This window comes from Cydia splendana, chromosome 9, assembly GCF_910591565.1.
Source record: "Cydia splendana chromosome 9, ilCydSple1.2, whole genome shotgun sequence".
Classification (NCBI taxonomy): Eukaryota; Metazoa; Arthropoda; class Insecta; order Lepidoptera; family Tortricidae; genus Cydia; species Cydia splendana.
In genome coordinates, this window is record NC_085968.1 from 9,761,798 (window position 1) to 9,775,953 (window position 14,156).

A 14,156-nucleotide genomic window follows, 5' to 3' on the forward strand; every position below is an offset into this window, starting at 1 on the left:
TCTTTTCGAGCGATGGCGCCATAACCTTCAGTCTACTCTCGAGTAGATGGCGTTAATATTAATATTTAACAAGTTAACACATATCAGTGAAAGAATAATGATCAAAGTCAAATGGTGTTCTAACAGTCTTAATCTTCTGTCGAAAGATGGTAGTAAATGTACTGTAGCTACATAATTTACCATGACAGTAGCTCTCTATTTCAAATTCTTTTTGATAATACTTTGCTGGATCAAACTGCAGAATAACATTGTAGCGTACATACATAACAATAATTTGTTTAACGTTGCTATATATAACTTAACTCAAATATTTATAAACGCTGTGATTTGGAAAAAAGACTCGTAGTGTACTTCCACAAACCTATCAGTCAGTAGGTCTACATAGTTTGTATATTTTGCAATACTAACGAACTCTAATTCTATTACAAGATTGATTGCCAGTCTCGTTTTCTTTAGCATGGTAATTCTTTCGCCAAGCTTCATGCTCAATCAACAATCAATTGTTATGTTATAAATAGATGAAGCTACGAGCAGTAACGCTACATTGTGGCCAATTACTACAAAAATGTCGAGGTTTTATGCTAATGATGATACTGTTGTATGTTTTTGAAACTTCAATAATGCAGGATATAAAATCGAATTCTCAATCTAAAAACAAAGTGGTGCCATAATAATATAATACCATTACCTAAGCTACAATGAAAACACAGAAAACAGTAGACACAACATATTATACCTAATGTGCAAAGCTTACATCCTTGATTAAAATAGATATCTTGAAGATAACCACCCCGATAGTCGCTGATAAGGAAGAGAGATCACGCTGGATAAATTCATTACGCGTAATACTTATCAGATAAAGCTATAGTCAAGTGCGAAACGCAATGTAATTGAATTGGCCTGCTATCTTGGAAAGAAGTTCTATTCAGTAGAATTCCGCTGTTGCAATAGTTTTATCTTTGCTCAGTTTGTGCAAAGTTATTAATTATCATTGCAATTTAAATATCTACAAAAGCAAATATTAACGGTATTTAGAAATTCACCGGCCGGTTTTTAAGCATACATTTCACTGATTTCAAGATATTTCTTTCTTGTTACTTTCAGTGTGTGTTAAAAATATGAATATATATAAGAAAATGTTTCCATAAAATTGTTAGTTGTAATTTATAGCTGAAGACTAGTGTTCTTAATAGAAAAACGTAAGTGTTAAGATAATTCGCTGTTTTATTTCTACTCTTTCTATTTTTGCTCTTGTATTTGAAGTATTGAGATCTTAAACCTAGGATAGGGATAGATCTCAATAACGTTACAAAAAATAGGTCTAACGTTTTGATCCCGACCATTTTCATCTGCATCCACATTTTTATTATGAAAATTAGCTACACGAAATTCCTGATTTTCTAACGTTAGGTTTGTCAGCGAGTGAATCTACAGAACCTCTTTTCAACTTATTATCACTTGCAACAATGTAACTAAATAGCCCGACCTTAGCAAGTGATAATCAGTGATACTCGCACGTAGCGAGACGCCATAATGAACGACTAATAGATTCTCGCAATTCAGTCCGATCATATCAGGTTACAGCCAGACGTCGATCCTCTTCGCTGAAGACAGACGAAAGTATTTTGGAATTCGAATATCTGCTAAATCTCGAGCGAGATTCAAGGGGAAAAGTTAAATTACGTTGAGTTTAGTGAAAGAGATAAAAATCGACAGAAGATTTAAAAATTTAATCAAATATGAAATTTTAAGAAGTGACCAATAATAACGTACAGGATTTGTAGACATTGAGATAATTAGCTATTTCGACAAATAATTACGATTACGACGCATAATTAATTAAAGCCAGATTAGAAAAACAACAAATTGGACACGTCCCTGAATACTGTAGGGAGCGTTCAAGTATTACGTAACGAATTTGGGGGGGAGGGGGTCTTGTAAAACATTACGATGCGTTACAGGGGCGGGAGGGGGGGGTTTGAACTACGCGTTACGTAATATTGTTTTTTAACCCTTCAGAACGGTCGGGTAGAGAGATTCTCTCACGCATTTTTTAAAACGTGATATTTCTCAAAATTTTAGACATTTCAAATGCTAATTAATAATATTAACGCGATTAAAACAACAATAAAGGTATTTTAGCGACTTTCCGGTACTTTACGCCACATAATTGTGGCCTTTAGGTAAAAAAATGGTCACTTGGTGGTTACGTAACGTTTTACTAGGGGGTACAGAAAAACGTTACGGCGCGTTACATGGGGGGGAGGGGGGGGTCAAAAATGTCCAAAAATTGCGTTACGTAATACTTGACGTACTTAAATAAAAATCCGCCAGAAAAAAACGCATTCTAAAATAACCATTCAACAACTCTATTGCGCATTTCTTTTGAAGATAACGTTGCAATTTTTGGTCGAGACGTGATTGTAGACGAAGATAAAGAAATTGGAAGGGACTTATCATTACGCTCCAGAGTTTCATGTATTATTATGTATACATGATAAGATAAGAATATATTATTGTAATACATTTAAAATTTTGTAACTATTTAGTAGACAGTATTATGTAGTAAAATGTAGATGATACGCTGAAAAAAGGATTGCCCATACCAATGCCGCAGTAGACGGTGCAATTGAGTCATATAAGGCTTGCACAAGTATTTGGCACTAAAAGCTAGAGGTTTATGCCAGAATCGACCACAGTTGCCAAGTTGATGTGTGAATTGTATGATACCTACGGAAGCTTAAGACGAGTTTTAAAGTAAAAAGACAATATTTAAAACATTATGAACGTTCAATAAAAATTACATACGCACAATAACCACGTAAACCACGCATTCCATATAATAATGGAAAAACATTAGTCTCGTCTCGCATTAATCAAAAAAAGTAGTCGGTATAACATAGGTGTATCGTAGATTGAATTTACATTTCAAGAATCAGTAATATTCATTCGAAAGCCGTATCGATATTCAATCATTTATTCACGATTCGATTTGTATTGGTTTGTGAACTGAAGTCAAATATAATATACAGGGTGATTCAGGAGACGTGAGCAGGACTAACACTGCGCATTTCGTAAATTATAAGCAAGTGTTTCGTATCAGTATTAGAGAGGTTAACGTTAATTTTCTAGTCGTGTTGAAAAAAATAGCAATTAATTTATTTACGACATGCATGGTCACCCTAATATTAGAATACTAAACTACCGATATTCTGTGTCAAATTCATCACGATGGAATGTCATCACGGTCTGGTGACTTTTGAAAACTCGTATCTCACTCAAGTTGACAGTTTATTTTCTTCGTAATCAAAATGCTGTCATAACGGTTAAAGAGGTTTTATGTTTATTAATTAGGTCTTGTAGGGTGACCATGATTGTAGAGAATTAATTTTACCCTCACCAAAAAGTTAAAAAATAGGAAAAAGTGTGGTTGTTTCACCTAAATACGACGGTGATCGATCAAGTATCAGTTACTGGGTGTGCATGATTAGTCCTGATGCTCACGTCTCATGAATCATCCTATATAATCAGACTCCAAGATTTGTAACAACTACCCGTCACAGGAGGTCAAACTTAAAGCGGTGTGCAGCGGGTAGGTTTTGTGAATAGCAGCACTGAAGGGGCGTGGGTGTGGAATGCTGAATCAAATGTCGTCTGTTTGCTGATGTGTACCATGTGTACCTAATTGAATACTTAGGAACGGAATTGTTTTGTTTATATAGAGTCATGTTGCTGATTCTGAGATTGACGAGCACTTCAATAGCAGAGATAATGGACTGAATATAGCTGATACAGGTTTGTGTAAAAGCAAGGTTATATTATATGTATGTTCAGTCAAGAAAACTGCCGCGAGTTTTATATGGGAATTTGGACATTTCAGTGCAAATCTCACGCCAGTTCTTTTTAATTTAATTTAACAGTACTGACTCTACTTTTCTTTGCACAATTATCGAAAGATTCGAGACTATTTTTACGAGTTTCGATGTTTTGTGAACTTGAGTTGGTTAATTTATGTAGTACCTAGGTACAAAATTCTTATCACCACCCTCCGACTTAATGATCATCGGTCAAACCAAATCTAATCCGACCAAAGCGGTGAAATCTAACATGCATGTATTAAGAATAGTTTCAGACAGACATACAGATGAGACTAAAACAATCTTTGTGCGGTCCCATGTTTACCGCTTCATTTCATATTAACCATAGCATGCCTATTGCACTAAAACTATATCTCAACAATGAAGTAATCCAGTAGTTACATGGTATTTTTCTTATTAGTGCATATGGTACAAGCTTAAAATTGCTATACTCGTGGCTATGTTATTTATTATTTTATTTATTTATTATATTTTATTTTGTAAGGAGTACCAACAGCTGCAAAAACATTATATAGATTTAGGTAACAATACAAAACCAATTACAGGTATTTATCGCAATCACAACTGAAAATAAAACTACTCCAATGTTTAACGCTCAAATGCACTATTTCACCATAAAGTGCACACTTAATGTTAGTTTTCAAGAATAATAATCTAGTTGCAATTGTTTGCACGTTATCATGCATCCAAGTTGTTTACGTATAATATACTTGTTAATAAAATTACCATAGTCGTGATTATGTTATTTGTCGCATCGCGTGTCTCCCTCGTTGTGGCGACAGGCCGTGAATAGATGAAGGTCGAATCAATGTCTCCGTTCGGAAAGACCTCTAATGGCATGCCCTATTGATCTGTCTAATGCTTTCTGACAGAGACTAATAAATACGAATAGTTTATTTAAAATCCATTAAGGTTCTTATTTATATTGATCATTTTAGACACTTCGCACGCATGGATTCCGCAGTCGACTGTATCAATTAGGAAAAGGTCTGAAAATAGTAAATCACTTACTGTTAAAAATATTGGTACCTAAGTAAAATGTTATTACGATTCTGTTCTATAGTAACGAAGATTTCTAAGATGCTTAGTGTTTCTTTCAGCTATCATCTCTGAACGTTTTAACTATCACAACAACATTGTCAATTGTCTCAATAACCATATGTCAACAAAGCCATAATACTAAACTTGGAAAAGTTGTCAAGTTTCTGTTCGACCGAATGGTTGACTGGTAGTCTCTGGTAGAGAATGTCTTCTTAATTATTAATATAGAATATGTCTTATTAAGTCCGCCATGTGCAATAAAGTTTAAATCAATAAATAAATCGCAATCCCAGGCGACACAACCAGTAAATCTCCAGCAAGCGATTTACAAAGAATATAAATGACACCGCATAGTAACCCAGCGACAACCAATACAATATATGCTCTAGAGCATTAACTCACGAGATACTGCGTAGTTCGCGAGACGCAATACGAGTATGTGCACCTATACAGCAAGAAGGATACCATTATCTATTATGTGTGTGCTCTTGACCCAGCTCTGGTTGGGGTAGGGTTTAGAGATGCGGAAAACGCTTCACTGAATTGAAAAGATTGATTCATATCATATCTTTCGCTCGCAGTGATCACTCATTTCGCTCAGTGGATCTGTAAACTATATCGTTCAAGAGTGAGTAGAGGGAAATGTCAATGAATCAGATACACACAGCCATAAGTGCGACCAAGATGGCGAATCACACGATACGATCCCGCCATGTTTTCCTGACACCCTCCGAATTCTTCCGAACCGCTCCGAAACCTATTCGCATAGTCTCACTCGCTCCTCACGCTCGGCCAGCTCATTCGAATCATGAGGGGGAAAGAGCGAGCAAGGAACACTGAGCAACTGAGTTACTGAGCGAGTTAAATCATCAGTGAGTTGAAGAGTGATTGAGTTCAATCAAAAGATATACTTCATTTAAATCACTCACTCCAGAACGACACATGTCTATTAGTGTGCTCTGGTTGGGGTAGGGTTATCAAACTGGTTTGGGATATGAATGAGTTACATTGGCCGATAACGTGCAGTGACGGGATGGACTGGAATTATTTTTATGAATCTGTTTGTTCCAACTGCGAGTACATCTCAGTCTGATAAATCTTAAACTGCTGGATCGACATTAATGTTAGTTATTACCAACATGCATTAAATATTTTGCGGATGGCAATGTATGTGCAGTTAACAACAAACACAATAACTGACTAGGTTATGCGAAACTGATTATATCCCCTGCTATAACTGATCTTAATAACTCCGTCTTACTTTTGGCGTTTGTAGGTATATCTATATCTATATAAGATCTATATAAGATTCAATATTTCTTTGCAAATCGTGCAAACTCCACAGCGGGCCGGTGGCAAAGAGTCATAATTTCAATTAAAAAGTTGAAGGTTACGCGGTATGTAGGTCTAATTTCGACTTTAAAATACCTTGTCCTTCAAGAGTTTCCCATACCGTTCCAGTAGCGGCATCGATTTTTCATAAAGCCCTGGCAGTTTGCCAAGTGTAAGGTTACGTTCGATTGTCGAGGATCTGGCAACTTGCCTACTGGCACGACAAATTTCTGTAAAATAGGTCTTAAAGCTCGACTTTACATTAGTTTCGCGTACAGTTATTGCTGTTTTGGAAATCGTGTTGGCAGTTACTCTTTATCCATTGTTATGCGGATGGCAAAAACGGCCCGTTCGAGAAATAACAAATCTAGAGCATCGAACTGCTATATATAAGAACACAATTTTTTCTCATTAGATAAGATATGTACGGATAAGCGTCTCATTACTAAGATTAAGAAGGTGCTTCGGAATCGAGGCAGTAAGCATATAGGTAAATTATACAATAAAAAAACCAATCCGTAGGTCCCTTCTTTACGGCACGGCACGGCTTTAGTTTCAAATGCAAAAGCAAAGTCGAGTCACGGCGTTAAATCAGTGGCTCAGTGCAAGTGCAAATCGCATTTCGCGTTATTTTCCAGTGTATTACGTGAGTTGGAACAATAACAAACAATACAATAAATTCTTCATATGCTCATTGATAAATATTATATTACTCTATAGAATATCTAATACGTGTAGGCTGTTTTTTTCCATAACGTTAGGAATTTGTTATCACTTATCATATTTCGTAATAGGAAAAACCATCCAGGCAAAGCAAAATATCTTCAAAGGAAAATCAGAATCTATTTCAGAGCCAGCGATGAATAAATTCTATAGGTACATTTACTTGTCCCAGAAAGAGGGTAATGACATGTGTATGAATCTATTTTTCCTCGATATGTTCTGTTTTCAAACGGTTGAGGAGATTTTACAATATGACTTGTCTCCCTTGGCTCTTGGTTCGCCTCAATTGAAAGTACAATATGTAATTAAATAGAGATTTTGTGCCTATGGCCTATACCTAAGTTATGTTTTACATGAAACGATTTTAACAAACCGGGAGAAATCGAGTATGCTAAAAGTTTTAACGGTCACACCCATGAACCCACCCAACTTATGTAACGACAAAGTGATAGGTATTTGATTTCTTTACAAAAGTGGTCTGTCGTTGATGGCACAATTGGCACAGCTAGTTGGTAACCTAACCTGTATTATTCTTCTTTTATGTGTCTCGTCCGAGTTAGGTCAGGAAGTCACTCCTTTAAAATTTTGTGCGTTGTTCATGGTATAGAGGCCAGGTTGTTGTGACTCCTAATAGTGCTCTACTTTTAAACTCTCTAATAATCGGGTTGTAAAAATAATTCCAAGATGTTCTGGCTCGTCAAAATTCAGGAAAAAGATCATGCGACCCTAAGGCCATAAATCGCGAATGTCAAGCACATGAGTTTGATAATAGGCTCTGTTTGTTTTGATCTATCCCCAATTTGGCAGCCTTATATTATATAGCAGACTATCAAACGTATGTAACTAACATAAGTACTATACGAGTAGGTAAGTACAAGTAAACGTACCACAACTGCCTTAGGGTGTTATTCCACCTGTCCAGTTTCTTTGTCCAATGTCAGTGCATCTCACTCTCTCATTAAAGCAAAATGTGAGACATAATACACATTGGACAAAGAAATTAGATAGGTGGAATACTTAGCAGTGCCAAACTGACATATTCGCTAACGTCTGGGTAACTTACTTTTTTTACATCTCGCTCGCACTAATATGCGAGACGCGAGTACGAGCGAGATGCATAGAAAGTAAGTTACGCACACGCTAGCGAAAATGTCAGTGTCAAACTGGTAGCCGTACTGCTAAACTACCACGATGTATCGTCTCGCGGACATCTGCACGCTCGAAGCTGACAACGGTCGAACGGTGACAAATATCGCAGTACATCGTTTGAAAGAAATGTAAGTATACGGCGGTGGCGTGATGCGCGCTCGGAGCGTATGCTAGTGTGACTATCGTCAAAGACATATGTAACTCCGTATAAGATGAATAAAGTCTAAGGAAAAAACATGCCTCGGAAATCAAGAAAAAGTCATTCTCGGACAGATGGCGCATACACCTTTGGCCTATCCTCGGCTAGATGGCGTGACGACACCGATTCATATTTAACAATTTTAACACATAGGTATCAGTGAATGAACATGGGTCAAAATGATATAAAAATAATAAAATCATTTATCCAAATATATTATTTTTTTGATAGTTTTATACGTTTTCATTTTGAGTTTTGGGCGTGTGTCGATAGGTGGCAGTAAATTTACTGTGACTACAAAATTTACTATGACAGGACCCCTCTATACTATCTATTCTCTTTGCTATCGTGTAAGAAGCCTATAAGAATGTAGATGTAGACATACCTCAGCTGAGCGCAGTAGTACTGGTGCGGAATGGCAACAAGCACACCAGCGCCGTCGCCGGTGTCGTTGTCACAGGCGCACGCGCCGCGGTGCTCCATGCGCTTGGCGAGCGTCTCGGCATCTCGGACGATCTGTTAAAAGTTTAATAATGTAAAATTGCGAATGTAAGTGTAAAAGCAAGTTCATAACTGTTCATATTATTCTCTATTGTATTCCTCAAGTCATAAAGTCTACGTTTTAGTCATATATATATATTTAATTAGCTAGTAAACGCATTGTTAGTGTGTGTGTGTGTGTGTGTGTGTGTGTGTGTGTGTGTGTGTGTGTGTAAGGGAGATAAATTAGTCTTTATCAATTAAAATTGGGTACTTAATATTTTGCGTATTCTTTGTACGCCGTACGGGTAGACCCATTATAACTGAAGTGTTTCTATTAGTATTACTTTGGAGCAACATTTTTCATTTTATGGCAACTCACTTTATGGGTCCGTTTCCCGTCGATAGCAACCACAAATCCGACGCCACAGGCCTCGTGCTCGTTCTGGGGGTCGTACAAGCCTTGCTTGGGTGGTCCTTCCCACTCCATACCTGGAATATAACATCAGTTTCAGTGGCTCTGGCCGGGTCGATATAAGGTTGTACCACATTAAGGGTTCCGCTACACTCTCTCGAGCGTCGTCGTCAAATCTATTCAATGGCTGCTGCTCGACGCAACGTTGGCGCAACTGCGCAGCGACACCATTTGTCATAGCGCTGACTAGACGCTGACGCTTAGAAGACGCTAATGAGGGGGGTCTCCCATTCGCTCTCCGTCAACTAGTCGTGAACCATACATATGTATGTAACGGAAGCTTCTTATCTTATTGTTTTCGGAGGCCCTTGCAGATACACTTCGACCCATAGGGATCTTTTGTGCAGTTACCCCCTAGAAAAGATCCGTCAACTACTCAAGAGCTTGTAATGGAAGCTACTGAGCACCTTGGAGATGTAGACTATGGCTGGTTAACATCATGTTTGCAGTGTATTGTATTGCCATGGCGGGGGCCGGGCCAGATCGGAAAATGGCAATAGATACATTCATGTGAATCATTCCCATCTGTTTCATGTATGGCGGCGGCCACGTGGGGCCGGGACAAATGGGAATACATCGTGTTCGCATATGTCCCGTAATATTTAAACATAATTCATTACTATGTAGAGTTAAAGCATTAACTTTGTTTGCAGATGGTTACACAATTTATTTGTTTTCTTCCTTGCTCTGACCATTGACCTACAAATACTTATCAGAAGTTCAATGGCAACTAAAGATAAACATTGCACAACATGATACATAATTAGCTTCCACTCTGATAAAAATAAATGACTTGAGATGAAAGTAAAATAGTATGTAGTGTATGAGTTGAGTAACTCAGCCATTATAATAATTATAAAATATACCTACGTACATTAATATATGTCAAACAGTACTTTACTATTCAAAGAAACAGACTAATATTATGTTACCTATTACACTAACAGCTTATGAAAAAAAGTTTACAAGTAGTTGAGATATCTGAAACAATACATATTAAAATAAGTAATAATATAGAGTTAGACCAAGAAAAGTCTGCAATGATGTTCGAAACATTTCTTCAGTAAAGAAAGTGCCATAATGTCACTCGCACAATATAGTTAAATTCAGTCTTATCAGCAAAGCCCTGACTTATCAAGGGTGACAAATGATGTTGACAGATGCAGGCGCTGCATGAAGCCAAATTTTCCATAGCTAGTTGTTTCCATGTATACATATACATTCATAAACTAAGATTAATAACCCTTCAGCTGGCACACATCAGTTTGAGTTGTTGGAATAATACCTTTCTGTTAAATAATAAATTTCAATTTGAATTTTTGCTTAATTTGGTAGGAATTACTCTAAATATAGCTTGCTTAGCTTTAGGTATGCTGGCAATAAATTTGTATACTTTTAGGGTAAAGAGAAATAGGGCAGACTCTGATACCAATGATAAAAAAATATATATATAAAATGAATTGCCACTGTGGGTGTTTGTCATACAAACATACAAAGGATTCTATTTGTACTGAGTGCAATGATCTAGGCTTGTAGTATGTGCTACTTATGTTTTTATAGCTCATTTATGTATACTGAGTTGAGTTACTTGGAGTATATGGTAAATTTATTCAATTGTTTGTACAGTCTCTATCAGATACATTGGAGCTGCCAAGGTGCTGAAAAATGTCTGTGTTGACATGTCTTGACAACAGAAGTGTGTTCAGATATTAGTAAGCATTTTGGCCGCTCTGATATATCTATATGGTGACTGTACCTCAGTAGTTTTTAATGAAACAAAACTCTCACATGAGTTCTGTCGCATGGTTCTTAAAGTTTTGAATAATACTTGGATCTTTTAAAACAGGGGTCTAAACTATGAGCAGTGAGCCTGCCAATATATAGCCTACAAAAAGACCCAAATTCCAGACAATCTGGTCCGCAAGAATTCAAACTAGCGCCGCCTGCCAGCGATACGGTCACATCTCGAAATTGATGATTATTGGAGATTGAACCTTAATTGAAAATAATAAAGTTAAGTTTCCTTTTAAAATGTTGGTGTCCAAGTGGCCGTATTGCAGTCACGAAAAGATAGATTTAGAATGTTTACAATTCATGCGTTGAATATCTCGTACTAAAGAAATACAAAATAAATAATAATCGGTAAAGCAAGAACATCAGGGATAGAATATTTTTTGGGGTCCATAAGTGACCATCGGACTGCGTCATAAGCAGAATTGGTCAGTTGATGAAATAGAAAGTAAACTATATAATAGCAGCTAGGTGCACTACACCCCTGTAACACGTATGCACTCTACACGTGGCTACCAGACAGCCCAGAATTCAGACTATATTTATTACCCACACAAAAAGCCGAAATCTCACCTTAGAGTAAACGCAAAAAAGTTGAAAGACTTTGTTTGATGAAACCACTTCCCAACGATCACTATTTCACTGCAAGTATAATCAAATCACGAAAGAAATAATATATAATTTATATTTTCAATTGAGACACTGAATGCCGGCGATGCGTAGTGACCTTTCTACTGTCGACTACGGCGGCCGGTGGAGCGCGATTGACTGAAAAAAAAGATGAAATGTCAGAATTAGCAACGCTTCCCATTGGATGAAAAGGATTGGTAAGTGTTACCAGCCCATAAGTGTAAAAACTACTATTAAGTAGAAAGTAAAATTGTGCTTTTATAGCTTGCCTTTGTCTTAAGGCCGTAACACACTATCGCACCGCACCAAGGTCAAGAAAAAGATATCGCTTTCTCCCTCTTACTTATGGGTGCGTCCCACAATGACCTCGGTGCGGTGCGGTAGTGTGTTACGGCTATTACGCTAGTAGAGTTAGACCAAGACAAGTCTGCAGCGGTTTTGATAGCCCACGCAGTGCAAGTGTTAATTATACGTCATAATTTCACAGACGTTTGACGTTTAAAATAACACTTGCACTGCGCGGGCTATCAAAATCGCTGCAGACTTTTCTTGGTCTAACTTTACTAGAATCCAAAAGAAAAGGTTGAGTATAGGTTTTTTGTTCTTATTTATTGTCAAATTGGAGCGGGTTTTTGGGCACGAGCCAAAGGGGCTCGCGCGGGACGCGCGCTTGCGTTTACACTCGCGTTCGGCTTGTCATTCGGTTATAAACCTTATGCCTTGCCGTTAGTGTTTAAAATATATTAGCTCAACGAGCTTACGAGCCACGAGGCGAGAGTGTAATCATTAGCTCGACGGGCTTACGCGCTCGAGGCGAGCCACGAGACGCGCCGCGAGTCGAGCCAGGAGCCGCGAATCTAAACCGGCCATAAGAAAAGCTGTCTGACTGTAGGTAGGGTACCTATATGGTTATGGTTAAGGACAGTTTTGTAATTTTTATTTAATCTGATAATGATTAGCTATATGTTGGTACGCAGGTAGTAAAGATCGGTTTCCTATGATAGCGGTGCCGTCATATAGCGGCCGTCTCCATACTAAATAATACGGCTAAATATGGATGTCGTAGTATTTGTATGGAGACGGCCGCTATATGACGGCACCGCTATCCTAGGAAACCAGGAGCATAAGTGGCACTTTGGTTAATAATATAATAATAATAATAATTCTTTATTCTGCCTCTGGCTTGCCTTAGCCGGCCGGCCAGAGTGGAGTCGTTAGAGCTATAAGCTCCAGTGGCTGTTAACAGCAACTGGGTAGAAAGCGGCGCACACCTCTCGACACCCCTGAGCCGCTCACACCGTTGTTGCCCTTGAGCCATCCTAGATGTCGCTTTTTGTGGGGGCCCACAAGGGGGCGAGTCACCGTCTGCCGGAAATAAAATTGCATACCGTTTTATTAGGCAGGCGTCCGGTTTTTTACCCCATAGCTCAGTACTTAGTCCATCGCTTTCACCCAATAACCTAGTTCATTTTAGATTCCATCAACTCTCAATAGCCCTTACACCCTGGCGGGTGCTGCCTCTGCGTGCGTCCCATGACACGGGTAAGGGCAGCATCCGCTCGGTGTACCCCTTACATTTCATTAAAGTGTCAAAAGGGCCTCTACGTGTTGGCTTCGGCTCCGCGCACGCCTCCCAAAGGTCCGGAACACCATTGTTCCGTGATGGGAAAGACATACAAATAATTCTTTATTGCAACCATGGTATTCATATCACAAATTGTTATAAATAAAGTTACAGTATCTCACATGGACCCTGATTAGGACATAGCAATTTACATATAGGCGCGAAATTCGAATTTTCTATAGGACGATATCCCTTTGCACCTACATTTTTCAAATTTGCCGCCTTTTTCTGTTTTTAGGGTTCCGTACCCAAAGGGTAAAACGGGACCCTATTACTAAGACTCCGCTGTCCGTCCGTCCGTCCGTCTGTCTGTCACCAGGCTGTATCTCACGAACCGTGATAGCTAGACAGTTGAAATTTTCACAGATGATGTATTTCTGTTGCCGCTATAACAACAAATACTAAAAAAAGAATAAAATAAAGATTTAAGTGGGGCTCCCATACAACAAACGTGATTTTTGACCGAAGTTAAGCAACGTCGGGCGGGGTCAGTACTTGGATGGGTGACCGTTTTTATAGATAATGGTACGGAACCCTTCGTTTGCGAGTCCGTCTCGCACTTGGCCGGTTTTTACTATACTTAGCAAATTTTGTTTTTTAGAGTAATACTTAGAAAATTTTTGGTGCAATGTCTACCTAATAAAAATAAAAACGTGAAACTTAAATTAAAAAGTCTTATTTATAGTCCGTCAAACAAGTTTGTAAGTAGGTGAAGGCGTGAAATTCAAATTTGCTATGGGACGATAACCCTTCGCGTCTATACATCGAAAACTCCCATATGTATGTGAAACGATATACATGGCAACATTGGTTTGAAACTTTGAACGTCATTCT

General features: G+C 38.1%; 1 protein-coding gene across 1 annotated transcript in view; it reads right to left on the reverse strand.

Moving 5' to 3' along the window:
* Positions 1–11,842, reverse strand: part of LOC134793560 (uncharacterized) — a 96,293-nt gene extending 84,451 nt beyond the window's left edge. Inside the window, exons 1-3 of the mRNA XM_063765170.1 lie at positions 11,642–11,842; positions 9,185–9,294; positions 8,708–8,838 (exon numbers count right to left, since the gene is read on the reverse strand). Of these exons, the coding sequence (XP_063621240.1) occupies positions 8,708–8,838; positions 9,185–9,292 (239 nt within the window). The 5' untranslated portion in view covers positions 9,293–9,294; positions 11,642–11,842. The remainder of the gene's footprint in view (positions 1–8,707; positions 8,839–9,184; positions 9,295–11,641) is intronic.
* Between the last annotated feature and the right edge of the window lie 2,314 nt (positions 11,843–14,156).